We start from the raw sequence: 19,596 nt of genomic DNA on the forward strand, positions 1-19,596 counted from the left end.
TATAACTTGCACGAATCTTGACAAATTCACAACTTGACAAATAGTCTCATATAAGTCCCTAATGGAGACATATTACACCTACATGATATTTTTTTTATGTTGTGTCATTTCAACTATTTGTAACCAAAGCATCATTCATCAAATTTATTATATAAATGGCAACATTATATGGTCCTTTGTGAACATTATAATTTAATGAATAAAAAATAGTCTCACAAAAGTCCTTACAGGTCACATAATACACCAACATGATATTTTTATTTATGTCGTGTCATTTGTAACTTTTTGTAACCATATTATCATTTATACAACTTACTTCAAAAGAAGCTCAGATAAGCTCCTAATGGTCACATATTACACCAACAAAATAATTCTTTTTATGTTGTGTCATTTGATTTATCTGTAACCATATTATTATTTTATCCAACATATTTCATAATGGCAACTTTATATGCTTATATTTCACCATTATCATTTCTCAAAATCAAAATTATCTCACATAAATTGTTAATGGTCACATATTACACCTACAATATATTTTGTTTTATGTTGCGTCAGTTGACCAATTTGTAACCATATTATCCTTTATACAACTTACTACAGAATTGGCAACATTATATGCCTCTTTTTGAACAGCTTAAACTATTATGGGGACATATTTGGCTTGAAACCAAATGTCATCACTTTTAGACTAATTAACACCAGATAGACCAATAAAATACCAAACGATAAATTGCTAACAATGCAAGTTTATAAGGCAACATTATCTACATTGGCAGGTGAACAACAAGCAAACCATACTTAATATATTCACAAGTTAACCACAACCAACTAGTGTAGGTTACAGCTGCCTTCCATGACATGACAACAAAATGAAGCGTCATTCATGTCAATTACAACATACTAAACATGTTTCAAACATGTTTCAAAATATGAGAGCCTTGTTTTTAACTGATAATAACAACTACCTACAATCAAATGCCATCCCCGACTAATAACATTGTAGGCGATATTAACAAAATGTTGTCATCACAAACTACCTTCACTTACACCTTACCACCACGTTTTCTCCCTACTTGGTTGACCCCCCTCCTTTACGTTGCAGTCACCACTTTCTCAGTCTCAGCTATAGGCGGCTCCTCAGCAACTGCGTGGTTACCAGCCGCGGGCATGGGGGTTTTCCACTGCTTCATCCCTTACCTCCCCCTCTTGAAAACCTATGCCATCCAACCCTAGATCAAATGAGAGGGGCTCAATAAGAGCAACTACCACGGCATTGTCCACCAGTTGTCCCATCTTATGAAAATCAGCGAGGAAGCTTTCATTGTTCTCCAAAGCTTGGGTCCATGAAAACTGAGAATGTTGTTGGGTCGGCTCCTTGCCATCTTCTACCTCCTCGGACTGAAGCACCTCACCAGCAATGACATCGACAGAGAAGAATGTTTCCAACTCCTTGGTCATATCATTATGGAGTCGCGAAACCAGCTCCGGGTTGCGTTTTGAGGTCATCCATTTAAGTTTACGCACCAAGCAGAGTTGAACATAGGATAATTAGGATAGAATAAGGAAATTAAATGGGTACTTATTGACACACATTATGACAAAACAACAAAGATACTTACATCTGGATACTTCTGCTGAAGTTCCTCATCATTGAGCAGTCCAGCGGGGAGAGCGAGGGTTATGGTCCTTGGCACATCCTCCTGTAACGCGTTAAGGCCCTCCACAGGCTGGCGGTACAAGACGTTCGGCTGATTCCGTGATATGGGGTATAACTCATTCTGCCATTCGCCTATACCAAAGTGGCCGCCATTCCCACTGTAAGGGCAGTTCACGAGGTGCGGGATTCCCTCTCCAGCTCAAGCGGTGGAAGTAAACCAACTGTAAAAATAGTAGGCAGCCACCGACATTTGTGGTGTCATTATTCTTGTATGATTTCACGGCCTCGCTCAACTTAAAGATAACATAGGAACACCAATCTTGCTTCACTATGTCATTGACATTTTCCACCGCTCGGAGCAGTCTCAGGTCAACACGTTTGTGCACTGTGGGCGCTAAGAAGGACCCCATCGAGAACATCACAAATAACTTCTTAAACATATTGCCACCATCTACCAAGCCCATCATTTCCGTCTTCACCTTTTCTAGTGAAATCTCAAGAGCTGGAGCCACATTATATCTCGCCTTCCATGACATTACTAACCCTCGATCCGGGTTGTCCTTTTTCTTCGGAGATGTCAACTGGACGGCCTTCTCTGTACATGGCAGCATGAATACGTCATACACATCATGCTTTGTGATGACAAAGTTCGTCTTCTCACTGAACATAAACATTTGAGAAACGTCATCATAACATTCCATCAACCAGTCCGCCATGAGATGATAGAAAGCAGTTGCTTTCAACTCCAGAAGGCCCCCAAACCCTATATCTTTTACGCTTTTTTTCTGAGCTGGTGTCAACATCTCAATTAGCTCACACAACGATCTCGGGTTACCGTGACCTTCTACTTCCTTCTCCTTCGCTACCACCCTGTTCACATCAGCATTTTCTGTTGGAGTGTCCCCGACAATAATGCGATCACAATTGTCGATCATGATGACCACATGTTTAAATCTTATTTTTAAGAATACGTAAGGGATGATTCATTTTATAGTCAACTGATCAACATTAATCGGTAACGATTGGCTTGCTAGAGTTTGACGTTACTGTCGTGGGACGATGGTGGTCAGTTGATCCCTTAAGGTCACACTTAAAGGATGATGCTCTAATCTGTAAAGTTGATTAATTGTATGACGATACAAGTTAATCAATTCCTTAAAATTGAACAATTCAATTTGTGAGAGAGAATAATTATCTTATTGTAATGGGATTAAATAAGATTTATTTTAGTAATAAAATGCTTTGTTACTAAAATTGTTTATTGTTTGAGAAACAATAGAGATAAGAATGAATGGTTAATTATACTTACAAGATATTGTGAATTATAATTATATGACCCATTTTATTTATGTGATCAAGTATCACTAGTCAAATTGTTGTATGTAATTTAATTAATTCATGAAATGATATTTATGTGATAAATATGCATTAAATTAATTAATAACATGTATCATACTACATGTGACATATAGTGTAACAAGTGACAAATTGACAAAATAATATGGAGGTCTATTTGATCTCATATGACCGAAATATTGGAGGTAGTATGGGTGAGTGGGTGTTTTGTTTAATGGATAAATAAAACACTATGATTACCTATGATGTAGGGTAGTCTTACACCTACTTTACTTAATAAGAACAAAAGTAAAAGAAAATACCATGCATTGGCCTTAAGACCCTCCCTCCACCGGTTTTGTGAATAAAGGGGAGAGAATTTTATTCTCTCAATTTTTACTTGTATTCATACCCATGCAAAAGTTATCCTCTCTCACATATTCAACCTTTTCTTCATCAAAACATGAGATTTTTGATTCAAATTGTTCATAAAATATTACTAAAATTATTAGTGTAATATATGAGTATTAGTAATCAATTTTAAGGTAAACTACTAAACTAATATCTAGCTAATATTATTTAGTGGGGATAAGGGATAATCTTGGGTGCAATCAAGAGGAGTGGCTTCTATACTTGAGGTCTTTGGAGGATCATCCTAATATATAGAAAGCTCAAGAAGTAAGTGAGGTAGGAGACTTCATTTGTGCCCATTTGGCCGAAATATTCATATGGTATGAAACCATTTTTCCTTACTCTTTTTCTAGTTTTGCATGCATAAGATCTTTAAGTTTTTATGACTAAAACTTTAAACCAAAATATGTGATATTTAGAATATTATTTCCAACGAGTGGTATCAGAGCATTATGGTTGTTGCATACAAAAATCGGGTTAGTTTTTCCGAGTTAATTTAATTAATATATAAAACTTGTTATTTAGGATTTATGAAGATAAATTATGAAATAATTTTGCATGTTAAAAGTTTCTGGTCCTAAATGATTTTTAGGACATTTTGGTTTATTTATGGATTTTATTGTTCATTGTATATAATAATGGCATTAAAATGTGATTTTTATGATAAAAATGTCATTTTTAGACTAAAAATAGCTAAACTTCGATTTTTTCATTCGTTTTTGGATATGTTTTCACATATATTATCTAATGATGACCTGTAAATTTTCAGAATAAAATGAGTTGTTATGCTCGAATTATGGATTTTTCAATTTAAAATCGTATTTAAATGGAAAAATAAGTTAATATGAGTTATATTTCGAATATGGTCATAGAAATTTGGTATGTTGTCACATGAAATTTTACAAGATGTGTGTAAAATATTTGGCTATAATGGAGTCTTTATGCATGATTTATGAATTTTTGATAAAACATCACATAAATAGTGACTTTAATTAGTAAAAATGCTAAAACATACTTCATGACTAAGTAAAAAAGTCACATGTTGCATTTTATCATATATTTCAGATCTAAAAGTGAAAAGTTGATGAATATAATTTTTCTCATATTTTTAGGATCATAATTGTTAAATCCGATAAACCGCAACATTGTTTTTCTCGATAAATTTTCGAAATTTTTAACCTAAGTTTTGAACATTATGAGTGTCATGGTATTTTTCCAGAATGTTCATGAGTTTAAATTTCAAATTTTGAAATTATTTGAAATTTTTATGATTTAATTTGAATTTTATGGCAAAATTTTGTATTTTAGGTCCATTTATGAACAATATTAAGAAATCTAGGTTAATTATTGTCAAATGTTAGTGGAGACTAATTTTGAGTCCTAATATGGTTAGGGTAATTAACTTGTACTTAAATATGAATTTATGTAATTATTGTGATTTTTAAAAGGTTAAATCACGCAAATTCGTAAAAACCGATTAATATACGATATTGGTTCTTTAAAGGCGATTTAGCATAAAATTGGGCATGTTCATAGGGCTGTTCACTCAGTGGTCCGGACCAAAGACCAGACCGGACCGGACCATTTGGTCCGGACCAGACCGGACCGAATTTTGTTTGGTCCGGTCCACGGTCCACCGATTTACTCTACTTTGGTCTTCGGTCCGGTCCTGGACCAACCCGAATGGACCGCGGACCAGACCATGGACCGAAGTTATGTAATAAAAGAATTTTTAAATTTGTAATATTATTGATTTTATTTTCTACTTTGTTTACACGTATTATAAGATGTGTAATTATGTAGTTAAATCTCGTAATAAAATAATGTTGTTTAGTTTGATCATTACGAACTTCTCGAGTTCTAGTTTTATATGGTAAAACATGTCAATGACAATAATATTTGCTCCACTTTGGTCCATTTGGTCCGGTCCGGTCCGGTCCACGTGTTTTTGTGGTCCAGACGGACCGGACCAATATTAATATGGTTCGGTCCTCGGTCCACCTCTTAACCCTTATTTGGTCTTCGATCCAGAGAGTTTGGTCCGGTCCGGTCCGATCCCGGACCAATGAACACCCCTGATGTTCATACATATTATAATGCTGCATTTTATTTATGATTGTCATATTTTAATTTTATGTAATTTTTGAATTATGTAATTTTACTTAGTATGACCTTAGTTTTAATTGATACTACCCGAAATGTATGGGAATATCGATTCGGTTGTAATTATTGTGATCTCGTATCACCATTTTGTAATTTAATAGATTTCTTTTTATTTTTATTACAAATGTATAATAGAATATTATGTAATTCATTTTGTAATTTGTTTATTCCGGAGTACCTTGAAGACGGTGCGCACTCGAGAAGGCGATCCATTAAAGAAAGTGTTGCCTTGTAATTAGGGATGACAATGGGTCGAATTGGATCGGGTTTTGAAAGATCCAAACCCGATCCACTTAGTTATTGGATCACAGATCCATATCCAAAATTTTAAAATCCATACCCGATCCATTATACTTTTTTCAAATCCATACCCGCTCCAAATCCATACCCGATCCACCATATAATCCAAAACTCAATTCGAAACTTGATTTGACTACATACAAAATTAATTTTATAAGAAAATTGAAATTTCAAGGTTAAAAAGCCTAAATTTTCAAAAATATCCGATTGGATCGGGTTCGGGTATGAATGGATCAGGTTTGGATTTGGTTCGGGTTTTTAATAGTGGATATGGATATGGGTTTTTAAGTAGTGAATCGGGGATGGGTTTTTAAAGGGTGGGTTTGGATCGAATTTTTTCCTTCGATTCGATTCGAGTTCGGTTCGGTTTGGGCCATAATTGCCATCCCTACTTGTAATGCGTGCCAAGACCGAAGTTCAAGGGATCAAAGGAGTTGGTTTCCGAATTTGTAATAGTTTATTAGATTTACTATTTTAGGAAGGTCATACTAGGATTTTATTTTTATGCTTTGCATTATTTATATGTTGCATGCATCGCTAAATCGCCATAACTTAACATGCATTTCAAATCGAGTTTATCGACCGTGTCAATTACAATTATCGTAGTTCACCGCTTTAGTTCACTTAAAACGTGATAGATAATAAATTGACATGACCTCTCGCTAAAATAAACAATTGAGACTTAGCCTTACCAAAAAGTAGAAACCATGAAAACCTATTTCGTAAAGGAGTGCGCTCGGCCACACCGAGGTACAAACCTTGTTACGTAGGGGAAGTGGGTGATAAATGTCTATCCACCGAATTCATATTGATAAGGGATGAATCGGCTACCCCGTGCCCAAGTTAATGTGAATTTGGATCATGGACACATTTATTTGAAATTTGGATTGAGCTCAACGGAAGTATTCGTGACCGTAGTCGCATGTGTTCCGGGCTATAGATAAATATTAGAGTAATTTTATCGACCGAGAGTTCTAAAAGTAGAATCGATTAAAGAGTTAATCCACCGAGTTATATTAATGAGGGATGAATCGGCTACCCCGTGCCCAAGTTAATATGAATTTGGATCTTGGATCATTTATCATAGTTAGGTAGAGGTCACTATATAAATGTTGTACTTGTTGTTTACAAGTATTAATAAAACGATGAATGTTAAGTTTTCCACTATTCCGTTAACATATTGTTCTATTTCTTTACCTCAATTTATATACGATATCATTTCGATTTTAATTCAAATCTCCATTAAAACATCGTAACTAAAGACAAATATGAATTTTCTTCTAAAACCTCGTGTTATCCGTTGGAAGGATCTCTTGTGAAGAGTATAGATAAAAGTTATTCGTAATCAAAAGGGTTTTTTATTCTTGACTAACATATCTACTTACAATGAATTGTTTCTCATATGCCTAATTGAGTTAAGCACTTTGAAACGTTACATCATTTTGGTAACTAGATTTGTATGAAATCAAAATTGTTCAAAATACCGCAACCACTTCAATGAAAGTTTTAAGACTAAACAAATGAATTGAAGAGTAGTCTTCATGAAATTCAATTTTGCTTCTCTAAGCAAAGACTCATTGAAATGAGTGGGAGCATTCTCTTAAACCGTTAAGAAAAGGACGAAGTTCAAATAAGTAAAATTAGAATGGAATTGATACAAAGTAATGTTAAAAGTAAAGTTATTGAGAATAACGATACTAAAGTTATCAATCCCGACCGAAAAAGTTTTCATTGTCTTAATTGTTGGACGCTAGAAAGGAACTACCCCAAATTATTGAAGAATCAACAAGTTAGTTGTGGGACATCTAATGGGACCTTCTTCTTTAAATGTTTATTTGATTGACATAAATTTTGCTAGTACTACTTCGTCAATATTAGAATCCGGTGGTGGTTTTCATCATTGTATTTAATACATAGGATGATTAGAATATGACGACTAGCAACAATGATGTTGAGAGATAGAGTCATTGTGTACTCAATATAGTTTTTGAGTTTAAAGTTGTACTTAATTGTGACTATTAAGTGCATAAACTCCAAATAAGAATATAAACTTGTTAAGATACAAAAGAGGTTTCACTTTTGTGACCCTATACACCATGATTTGATGTATGGCTAGCCCATTATCAAAGTGATTATATTCTAAACCAAACTAGAATGATACATCATGTAAATGATGCAAGACTCAAATTGGTAACCCAAGATTGAACCTTAGATTCTGGAATGATAAACGCAAAGAGTTATCGAGTACTCTTGAAACCATTAGATCTTATGGTATATGCGTATCTTGTATTCAAAGCAAGATGACTCGTGCCTTTTGGTTGAAAAGGAGATCAAGGTTGTAAATCATTGATCCAAAATAGGTTGATCATTTTCTTTTACCAACGATTTAAGTTGACGCTAATGTGTTCACTTAATAAGGTAAATAGAGAAATCTTTGAATAAGTTCAAAGAGTTCAAGGAATCACGATTTAGTCGTGATGGGATTATCAAAGTGAAGACTTTGATATAAGCCAAAGGAAATGTGATATAGTATCATAAATTAATCTCTCTTAGCACGCATTATGGGATAATGTGTGGTTGGATGAAGAACAAACGCTATTCGATATGGTTTGGACCTTAATCAAGTTACCTTGAGTTACTTGATCTAATTTTGGGGATTTTATCATTTTGTCTAAGTTGTTTTTCCACTAAATTTAAACGATTCATATGAGATATGAAATGGTAGAGTACCATGTTTGTAAGTTTTTCAAAAGAAACAAATGCTCATTTTTCCTTACTATAATCACGAGTACAACGGATTTGCGGCTCGTGAAGCTGTCTTTCTAGAATACAAGTTTATTTCTAGAAGATAGAGTGGGAGAAATTATTCAAGAGCCACAAAGAATTGTATGTCGCAAGAAACTGGTCTTTCTTGGCTACATGAGACGTTTTGTAGCTCTTGTGTAAGACGTTGTTTCTTCAAAACCTAGGAGGTTAAATTAATCACTTGTTGAAGATGATGAATTCATGTTACTTTTAAGAAAGTAAAGAGCTTACAAGTTACAAAGAAATTGTTTGATTCAAGTTAATTACTTCTGGAAAGTAATGAACATATGACTTACATGAGAATGTTTAAGTCACAACTCAATACAAGGCTTAGAGCCATGAAAAACCGAAATAAAAGGCTTGATTAGTGACAAAGGGTTTTGCATTAATAAAGAGCGAGATTTCAAAGCTTGATTGGTAGCAAAGGGTTTTGCACGAGTTGAGAAGCTTAAGTCTAAGGATTGTATTTCATTATGATGAGATATATAGCAAGTGAATCCAAAAACCCACTTCTTCAAAGAAGAAATGTATTCGATACATGTTATGAGTTTTTGCAATCCTAAAATAATGTGCAACTTAAGAGATGGTCTTGAGTAGGACATAAATGAGTTGGAATCAATGATTTGATCATGGTATAAAAATTTCCCCGATAAGTTGAGAAGTTGTGTTTATACATGAAGTTTAGTGGGAGTTACGGAAATTTTGTAGTAGTCTTATATGTGGATGACACATTGATCATTGCGAATGATTTAAGACTTGGAGAAATATAATACATCTTTAATATCCAGATTTATGGAGATAAATCCACATGATATTAGCGTCAAATAAGAAGTCTTATGTTGATAAGATTCATGACTAGTTCAATCAAGTTGAACATATTTGATTGATTCCATTTGCTTCCGCTGTCGGATCATTAAATGAGTAATGATGTATAACACTTCATATACTTTGAGTATGATGAATTGTTTCAAATCGAATTTAAGTAATAGTTACCAAGTAAGCCATAAAGATTACCCTTAAGTGCTTGCAGAAGCATTAAGGATGTAAAACAAAATGTTTTTGATGCAATTTTGTGTAAGGGTGTTACACAAATGACAATTGACAATTGAGATTGAGCATGGTTTCCGACAAAACCAAAATCAAAACACATTAGGATGGTTAAGATACCATTGTTGCTATGTTATTTAAGAAATAGATTTTCTAGAATCGTTCTAGGCATTAAAGAACAATGAGAAATATTTACAACGGAAATTGAGTACACTTGCAATCATGAGATGTGCAAGAGGATGGATCCCGCACACTGTGAAAACAGTGGGAGCTATTCTAAAGCTAGAAAGCCTATGTCTAGATCGGATCTAGACACGTACTCAGAAAATTTTGTAATGCAAATGTATACATTACGAAAGGAAAACAAGTATGTAGCAAGGTTGAGCAGGGAGTTGCTAAAACCTACTTAGCAAGGCCTAATCATAGGCTAAACATGATGAGTCATGTCATTTCAATTGAATTGAAATGAACAACTACATACAAGATCAAATTAGATTATAGAATATGAAATAGCAATCAGGCATTGACTATTCATATGTGATAATCGCATTTGTCGTTCGAGTTTTTACTTTAAAAACTCTTTTCTTGTACTTTGTTACATCCAAACGGGTTGTATGACAATGTTGAACCCCGTTAAAGTGAACCCGGATTAACATGGTATTTGCCCATAGTCACTTGTATGAGGTGACATCTCGAAGTGACTAGAGTGTGATGCGATTGATGGCAAGTTCAAGTGCCATAGAGTCATGTGAGATGACTAGTCGATCACATAGGCAGACTGTTGGGAACACTCTGTTGGGCAGTGACCGCTTATAGAGTTCTGGAAAATTTATAAAGCCTGGTCGTGGGGAGAGCTACTATAGTATTCAAATGAGTCGATTCTTTTGACTAAAGACTGTTCGCCTAAGGTGGCACGGTTTCAGATTAACTTTGATTTATGTTACTACGACCTTCGTAAATGAGGTCAAATGGGCATATTTTGGGTTATGATGGCTGTGGCTAGACGAAGGGAATAGTGCGATAAGAATTGTCCACCCCCTTGTCAGGGTCAAAATAATATCTCAGGGCCACTCGAGGAGTAATGAACTGGAAATGCGTGGCCACGCTCGGAAGGTATCTATGGTAGATAAATTCCGGTCAATCAGTTATTCTCCAGATCGAGGAAACCACTCTCGATATGATCACTTGCAAGTACGACCCGAAAGACACCTTGCATTGAGTGGGAGATAGTAATAGGACAAGAGAATTGGTGACGCACACTTGTCGAGGACAAGTGGGAGATTGTTGGAGTGTCCCCGACAATAATGCGATCACAATTGTCGATCATGATGATCACATGTTTAAATCTCATTTTTAAGAATACGTAAGGGATGATTCATTTTATAGTCAACTGATCAACATTAATTGGTAACGATTGGCTTGCTAGAGTTTGACGTTACTGTCGTGGGACGGTGGTGGTCAGTTGATTCCTTAAGGTCACACTTAAAGGATGATGCCCTAATCTGTAAAGTTGATTAATTGTATGATGATATAAGTTAATCAATTCCTTAAAATTGAACAATTCAATTTGTGAGAGAGAATAATTATCTTATTGTAATGGGATTAAATAAGATTTATTTTAGTAATAAAATGCTTTGTTACTAAAATTATTTATTGTTTGAGAAACAATAGAGATAAGAATGAATGGTTAATTATAATTACAAGATGTTGTAAATTATAATTATATGACCCATTTTATTTATGTGATCAAGTATCATTAGTCAAATTGTTGTATGTAATTTAATTAATTCATGAAATGATATTTATGTGATAAATATGCATTAAATTAATTAATAACATGTATCATACTACATGTGACATATAGTGTGACAAGTGACAAATTGACAAAATAATATGGAGGTCCATTTTATCTCATATGACCGAAATATTAGAGGTAGTATGGGTGAGTGAGTGTTTTGTTTAATGGATAAATAAAACACTATGATTACCTATGATGTAGGGTAGTCTTACACCTACTTTACTTAGAAAGAACAAAAGTAAAAGAAAAGACCATGCATTGGCCTTAAGACCCTCTCTCCACCGGTTTTGTGAATCAAGGGGAGAGAATTTTATTCTCTCAATTTTTACTTGTATTCATACACATGCAAAAGTTATCCTCTCTCACATATTCATCCTTTTCTTCATCAAAACATGAGATTTTTGATTCAAATTGTTCATAAAAGATTACTAAAATTATTAGTGTAATATATGAGTATTAGTAATCAATTTTAAGGTAAACTACTAAATTAATATCTAACTAATATTATTTAGTGGGGATAAGGGATAATCTTGGGTGCAATCAAGAGGAGTGACTTCTATACTTGAGGTCTTTGGAGGATCATCCTAACATATGGAAAGCTCAAGAACAAGTGAGGTAGGAGACTTCATTTGTGCCCATTTGGCCGAAATATTCATATGGTATGAAACCATTTTTCCTTACTCTTTTTCTAGTTTTGCATGCATAAGATCTTTAAGTTTTTATGACTAAAACTTTAAACCAAAATATGTGATATTTAGAATATGATTTCCAACATTTTCCCCATCCATTTGTTCTTCCACTGACCTCTTCAAGCAGACAATCATTTTCCCTTTCACTGTCTTTGATCCCTGTCCAACTTCAAACCTTGGCTTCACACTTTGTAGAGGCTTTGGTTCGATAGGGTTTCCTGTAAACATTGAACATACAATTTGTCAGCTAAAAATGGCCACCTTTTCATCAACAATGCGCACAGATACTACATGAGTACTTTATACATTAGCATATTACAATCTTTAAAATTGTGCACTAATTTCAACTATTTGTAACCACATTACAATCTGCTTTCAATAATGGAGGAATGGAAACAAATTGCAAAATAATGTAAACATTCAAGAACTTTTTTATATGCATGTAGTATTATTTCCATAATTTGTCACCATATTACAATATCTATTCTATATTGGAGGAATGGTAACATATTTACCCACAAAGAAAACATTTCAACCACATATTACATAACCTAAATCTTTGTTATATGTAGTGCAATTTCCACTATTTGTCACCAAATTATAAATTACCTCTAAATCATGTCAATTGGTAACATAATTAAGATCTCAGTAAACATCATCGCCATTGATTTAAAGCTTATGCACATTAGTTGTTGTCAATTTCAAAATGGAGTTAAATATGTTATTAGTGGCCACATATTACACCAAATGCATCTTTTCAACAATGTATTAACACTTCGACAATTTGTAACCATATTACAATATCAATTCAATTATGGAAGAATGGAAACAAATTGCAAAATAATGTAAACATTCAAGCACTTTGTTATAGGTAGTACTATTTTCATAAATTGTCACCAAATTTCAATATCCATTCTATATTGGAGGAATGGTAACATATTTAATTTGATCACAAAGAGAACATTTCAAGCACATATTACATAAACTAAATCTTTGTCATATGTAGTGCAATTTTCATTATTTGTCACCAAATTATAAATTACCTCTACATCATGTCAATTGGTAACATAATTAAGATCTCAGTAAACATTATTGCCATTGATTTAAAACTTATGCACATTACTTGTTGTCAATTTCAAAATAGAGTTAAATATGTTATTAATGGCCACATATTACACCAAATGCATCTTTTCAATATTTTATTAACACTTCGACAATTTGTAACCATATTACAATATCAATTCAATTATGGAAGAATGGAAACATATTGCAAAATAATGTAAACATTCAAGCACTTTGTTATAGGTAGTACTATTTTCATAATTTGTCACCAAATTACAATATCCATTCTATATTGGAGGAATGGTAACATATTTGACCACAAAGAGAACATTTCAAGCACACATTACATAAACTAAATCTTTGTCATATGTAGTGCAATTTCCATTATTTGTCACCAAATTATAAATTACCTCTAAATCATGTCCATTGGTAACATAATTAAGATCTCAGTAAACATTATTGCCATTGATTTACAACTTATGCACATTACTTGTTCTCAATTTCAAAATGGAGTAAAATATGTTATTAGTGGTCACATATAACACCAACAACAATTTTGCAATTATGTTGTCATATTCCACCCATTTGTATCCTTGTTACACATTCAATTCAATAATGGAAACATGGTAACATATTTTACCCAAAAGTAAACATCTCAAACACTTTACACGAACATCAAATTACCATTTATGTATTAACATATCACCAATTTGTAACCACATCACATATTGAGTTCGTCCAACATATTTGTATTCAAAGGATTGGTCACATAATCATCAAAGATGCGTACAAGAAAGTTACTCCTGCATTTTACCATGATTTCAGTAATGGACGGATGGTAACATAATGGACAAATGGGTAAACAACTAGCTTTTGCATTGTCTTTCACCAAATTATTATCACTCAAACTACTTAATTTAATTGCTAACATAATAACAATCCGTCAGTACACATTAGACATTGAATTGAAAATTGTTTCTCAATGACCAAATGACCTTATGAGTTCACTCAAAGCACTGAATTAAAAGATGTGGTTACAACAACAGCATAAAGGGGTCACATACGTGGATTAAAAGCAATTTAATTATCAGCTTCATAAAGGTTAAAAAGGGCTGACATTTTACCTTCCTTTCCCTTCGCCTTTTCTACACCATTTTTGGTGGTGGCTCCAATTCCTCATTTTCAGAATTTTCAATGTCGAATTCACCGACTTCCTCTTCAATGACCACACCCTTCCTCTTGCCCAGAACAGATTTTGGCCGCGCTTTTCTTGGTACACAGGGTTTATCTCTCTTCTTCACAACAACATCTTCTACAACACAAAACCAAAAATACCAAAACATAAATAGAGAGATTGAAATATTCAATCAGATCCATAGTTTTGCTCCTAATGCATGTACAAATCGTTCAAAAAATGTACCAAAATCAAAAAAATGTACCAAAAAGAAAAAATATGAAAACAAATATCGTCTAAATTAAGGGTAACAGTTCTCAATCATTTACCAATGTCAATCTCTTTTTCAGGTTTTCTTCAATAACAACCTTCTTCCGGCCTGTCGCTCTTGACCTCAATGGAACATTTTTGACATGTGTAGTGGACGCCTTTTTTTGGAGGAGTTCTTGCTGCCATTTTTTTCTTCCCTATTTTTTTTTTGGGTTAATTAAATATGGTGACGGAGAGAGAAATGTAGGGAGAATTGAAAAACGATAAGAGAATTGATAGAGGGAGAAATGAAAATATGGAGGGAGAAACGGGGTGAAAAGAAGGGAGGGATCGCCTAGTAGAAAACCCCCTACGGTGGCGGTTATAAATGACCTTTTATGGCGGTTTTTAAAGATTTAGGGTCCGTCGTTTATCGCGGCGTCGTATAAACTTTACGGCGGTTGTAAGCAGTTGTTGAACCGCCACAATAGCTCCCCTATAGTGGCGGTTGTTATACAAAACCGCCATTATAAACTTATATAATACGACGGTTATTATATAAGAACCGCCACTATAACTCACCTATAGTGGCGGTTATTTTTTGAAAACCGCCACCATAAGTATTTCAATAATAATTGTTAAAGAACCGCCACTAAAGGTAATTATGACGTCAGTTGTTAGTAAGGAACTGCCATTAAAGGTGAACTAATAGTGGCATTTCATACTTAAAGAACCGCCACCATAGATAGATTTTTTTTTTTTTAAAAAAAAATTATTTGCTACCAAAATTTCGGCAGCAATGTCGACATTGATTTGATAAACCAAATAGCGAAATAAACAAATAATACATATAAAAGAATGTCAACCAACAAACTTGCATATCATACGACAGAACAATAATGCCGATGTTCAAAATTATACATCTAAGTGTATAAATAATCACATACACGTCTTAGTGAATAAACTAATCTAATATTTCATGTTCTCTAAACATTTAATAGCCCACACGTCTTTAACATCTTTCATCTCGTCAACTAACATAGTTGAATCTGCAAAAATACATTTAGCAAACCAATAGTTAGAAAAACAGCCTAAACATTACTAATATCAACATAAGACACTATAAAACACTCCCGAGTTTGATTGAAAGCTTATCAAAATGTAGAGTTGTGAACTTAATTTTAACTTCAAAAATAACAGAGAGATGCGATGAGGTTCAATGCTTCATAAGGTTTAATGTTGCTCCTAAGAACATACATACATCAAACTATATCTTATGTAATTTCCACTTAACGACCAAGGCAAAAAATCTGATCTTGCTCAACTCAACAATTGCTTTCACTTCATCAAACAATACAACATTACCATCTGCCTACATCATACACCATGGTATAGTCTTGAACTATTTTCATTAATTTCTCAATGACCAAGGCAAAAAAAAAAAAGGATTATAGCTATGAAAATAAGAAATGACTAAGAATAGAGCCTTGATTCTCTCGGCCAATAATATGGAACTATTTGGCTGCCTAGCGCTAGTCTGTACACTTAAACAGACTCCTTCGCACATATCTTTGATGAGGTTAGAGTGTCAAATATAATCTATCTTCAGAAAATAGCGTTCTTTGGTATAAAAACATATGTAAATTGTGTCTCTTACCCCCAATAGTTGGAGTCAAAAGACTACCAAGCCGACAAGCCCCAAATCAGAGCAAAAGCACATCATTTTTTGGCCTATTTGAAAATCTCCCAATTGAAACTTTGTTTCATACCTGTTTTACTCTTCTCCAAACCTCAAAACATGACCATTTAATTAGGAGACTTTTGTTGATAAAATTACTCATCTACAAGTAAAGGCTATGTTATTTTGGCTGCTCGTAGGAGCTTGCATACCCATGTCTGACACTTGACAGTTGACACTTAGACATTGGTATGATACTCTGAGGCTTCATCTTAGACTGAAAACTTGACAGTTTTTCCTAGAAGAGTAGAGTTCACTAACATAGGGCTAAGGTGATACTGATTGTGATGCAGAATTTTGAAGATAAATTAGAATACCTTGAAGCATCAGGGGTAAGCTGTACAGTCTTGATACCATGAAACATTCTGATGAGGCACACTCAGTCGCCTGCATGAGTTGTGCTACAGGCATTAGGTATGGTTTTGCTAAATCCTTTAGGACATTGTATTGACCTCTCCTCCTATAGCATTCTGAAACTCGGCAATTTCTTCCGATATATCCTGTAAAACTTGCATTGTTTAGAAACAGGCATTTTTAAGCCAAAAATGTTACTTAATCTCAAAGATATCCAAAGTGATCTTCCAAGATTATACTCTGTAATAATAGAAGCCCTTCATTCATAATCAACTAGCAAATCAAGCAGGAAGATGAAGTTTAAATACTGCACAGCTAGGCAGATGAAACCCCAACAACGAACTTAGTGGTTAATAATAAACTCATGCGTACATCAAGTCCCACGTCATCAAATAAACTCATACCACAATCCTGCGACATTGTCATTGCCCTTGTATAGATAAATCAATACTAATACTAATCCAATTCAAAAAAAATTAATGTAAAAAATCAAATTACATAACCCCAAACTGAATTCGGGTTTACTTTTACTGAAAGTGAAAAATAGAAGAGAAAAAGAATAATGAAAACTTACCAATTGAAGAGAAAAAAACAGATTGATAGTGATTAAAGGAGACGAAGGACCGGGTTGAACATAGGCAACGCATTAATGGCAGAAGCGTAGTGGGTAGAGCCGGAGAAAGGGGAGACGAAGAAGGAAGAAAGGAAGGAGGAAGGAGGGAGAAAGGAAAGTAATTGGTTTCCTTAGATTCATGCGACTTCATGTTTTCTATCCAACTGCATGATAACGAAAAGTATTACAAATAGCACGAAAATAAAATAATAGGCAAATAAAATTTCAGTCTCCTACGCAAAATGATGACCTTCAAATGACAGGTAGCCAACTTTTGATATGTGAGTCCAGCTTGATCCCCTCAGATCCATAAAAATAACTAATAAGCGTCAAATATGCAATCGAAATACCAGACTTTTTTGCACCTATGTTGGTTTTATAGATTGATCCTTTGTTGTAGCTATTGATGCTTAACCATCCAGTACCAAAATGGGATTCAAATCTCATATATCCTTAGTGAATCAATTATCTAAGGCAAATGAGCGACAAGCTAAGTAAAGCGCATAACCACTATAAGTTGAATTACGGTCCTATTCTAAATTCTAAATTAAACGCAGCCAGTGTGCGAGTTTTCCAGTTGGATGGATTAATTTCGGATATACAAATGCTTAAGCATACAGAACAATCAAGTAACAATCGACCGAGAAAGATATGCACAATTTTGAACCGAACTGAATACAATTTGGCAAATTAAAACTTAGGACAAATCAGCAGCAATTCAGCAATGATTAGCATTGATTACAGATACAATATTTCAATCATACATATAGAGTCAGTATTGGATGAATTAGGTACCAAAAATTCAGTAAAAACTCATGGAACCTCGACAATTCAATGTCCTATGAATAAAATAGTGAAATCATTCCGGCTGAAAACATAAGAATATATGCACATTTCCACAATTATAACCTTAATCAACCTATCAGTGGATCAATAAAGACAAGAAAACAATGATTTTCATCAATGATTGATAAAAAATAGTAAGTAGTCCGTACATGATTTGGCAAGCTTGTAATATATAATTGGCGGCTTTATCATACAAATCGGCAGCATATCTTTTATGGTATTTTTATTTTTCGTTTAGGAGAAATCGAATTACCTGACCGGGAAAGAGACGAAGGGAGGTGAAATCGATCAGTACAGTGGTTGAATTAGAATGAGAAGAAGGACGATGGTGCGTGAGAGCCGTGGAGGCGATGTCCTGGCGGAGGAGTGGTCAGCAGAGTGGAGGAGGTGAAGGCGATATTGGCGGAGGAAGTTAGGGTTTCACTAGGGAAAGGGGAAAAACGAAATTGAACTGAGGGGATTGAGTTTGGCAGTGAACTAAAAATAAATGTGCAACTTAGCATTAACTATTTTTTTTTTTTTTTTATTAAAGTCGGTTGCGATTAAAAACCGACACAAAAATATATAATGGCGGTTTTTTAACCCAAAATTTGTAACTTAACATTAACTTTTAGCATCATTTTTAACGTCGGTTGTTAATATAACCGCCATAATTGACTTATGGTGGCGTTTTTTATTTGAAACCGCCGTAAAAAGTTTCAACTATCACGTCGGTTCTTACTTAAACCGCCACAAAAGACCTCCTACATACATAAAAATTGGGTTCCCGCCAAATTTTTGGGCTTTTTGCGGCGTTTCTATTAGAACCGCCACGATAAAGGTGTCACGATAGGGGTTTTTTCTACTCGGAGAAACGAGGTGTCAGAAAGTGAGAGATTTTTTTTAGACATGACGATTTGCAATAAATGCCAAAATCCTACCGTCTATCCATTTCTCAGCTCATTTATGCAATTCAGTATCAAACCCACCCGTCGATGGTCTTAAGTAAGACTAATTGTAGTAAGAGAAAAAAAAAAAAAGGACGATGACAACAACAACAAATAATCATAATCGTGGCAAAATATAATAAACTAACAATAGCTATGATAAATTACTAATAATCGTGACAAAATTTTCGTGAATTGTGGTAAACATATTTTTTTTTGTAATATATATATTAAAAAATATAGTGGCAATGTATTTTTTTCCTTGGGGGCCTATCTGTTTCGGGGCCCAGTACGTTCCCTTCCCTCCTCAGTGTGAAACAAATAAATGTTGAACTTGTCCAAGTGACGGGAGTAAAAAAAGTTAATCGGTAAATTGGTTAAGTTAAGTACTTAAGTATAAAATTGCTAGCTAAGTAATTATCTACA

At 34.0% G+C, this 19,596-nt stretch overlaps 1 protein-coding gene across 1 annotated transcript; it reads right to left on the reverse strand.

The window, feature by feature from the left end:
- Positions 1-745: 745 nt before the first annotated feature.
- Positions 746-15,003, reverse strand: LOC141591267 (uncharacterized). The gene is made up of 4 exons (XM_074411608.1): positions 14,774-15,003; positions 14,395-14,582; positions 12,324-12,426; positions 746-2,530 (listed from the first exon to the last, which is right to left on the reverse strand). Exons 3-4 carry the CDS (start codon positions 12,341-12,343, stop codon positions 1,777-1,779), a joined length of 774 nt encoding a protein of 257 aa, XP_074267709.1. The 5' UTR covers positions 12,344-12,426; positions 14,395-14,582; positions 14,774-15,003; the 3' UTR covers positions 746-1,776.
- Between the last annotated feature and the right edge of the window lie 4,593 nt (positions 15,004-19,596).

This window comes from Silene latifolia, chromosome 7, assembly GCF_048544455.1.
Source record: "Silene latifolia isolate original U9 population chromosome 7, ASM4854445v1, whole genome shotgun sequence".
Taxonomy (NCBI): Eukaryota; Viridiplantae; Streptophyta; class Magnoliopsida; order Caryophyllales; family Caryophyllaceae; genus Silene; species Silene latifolia.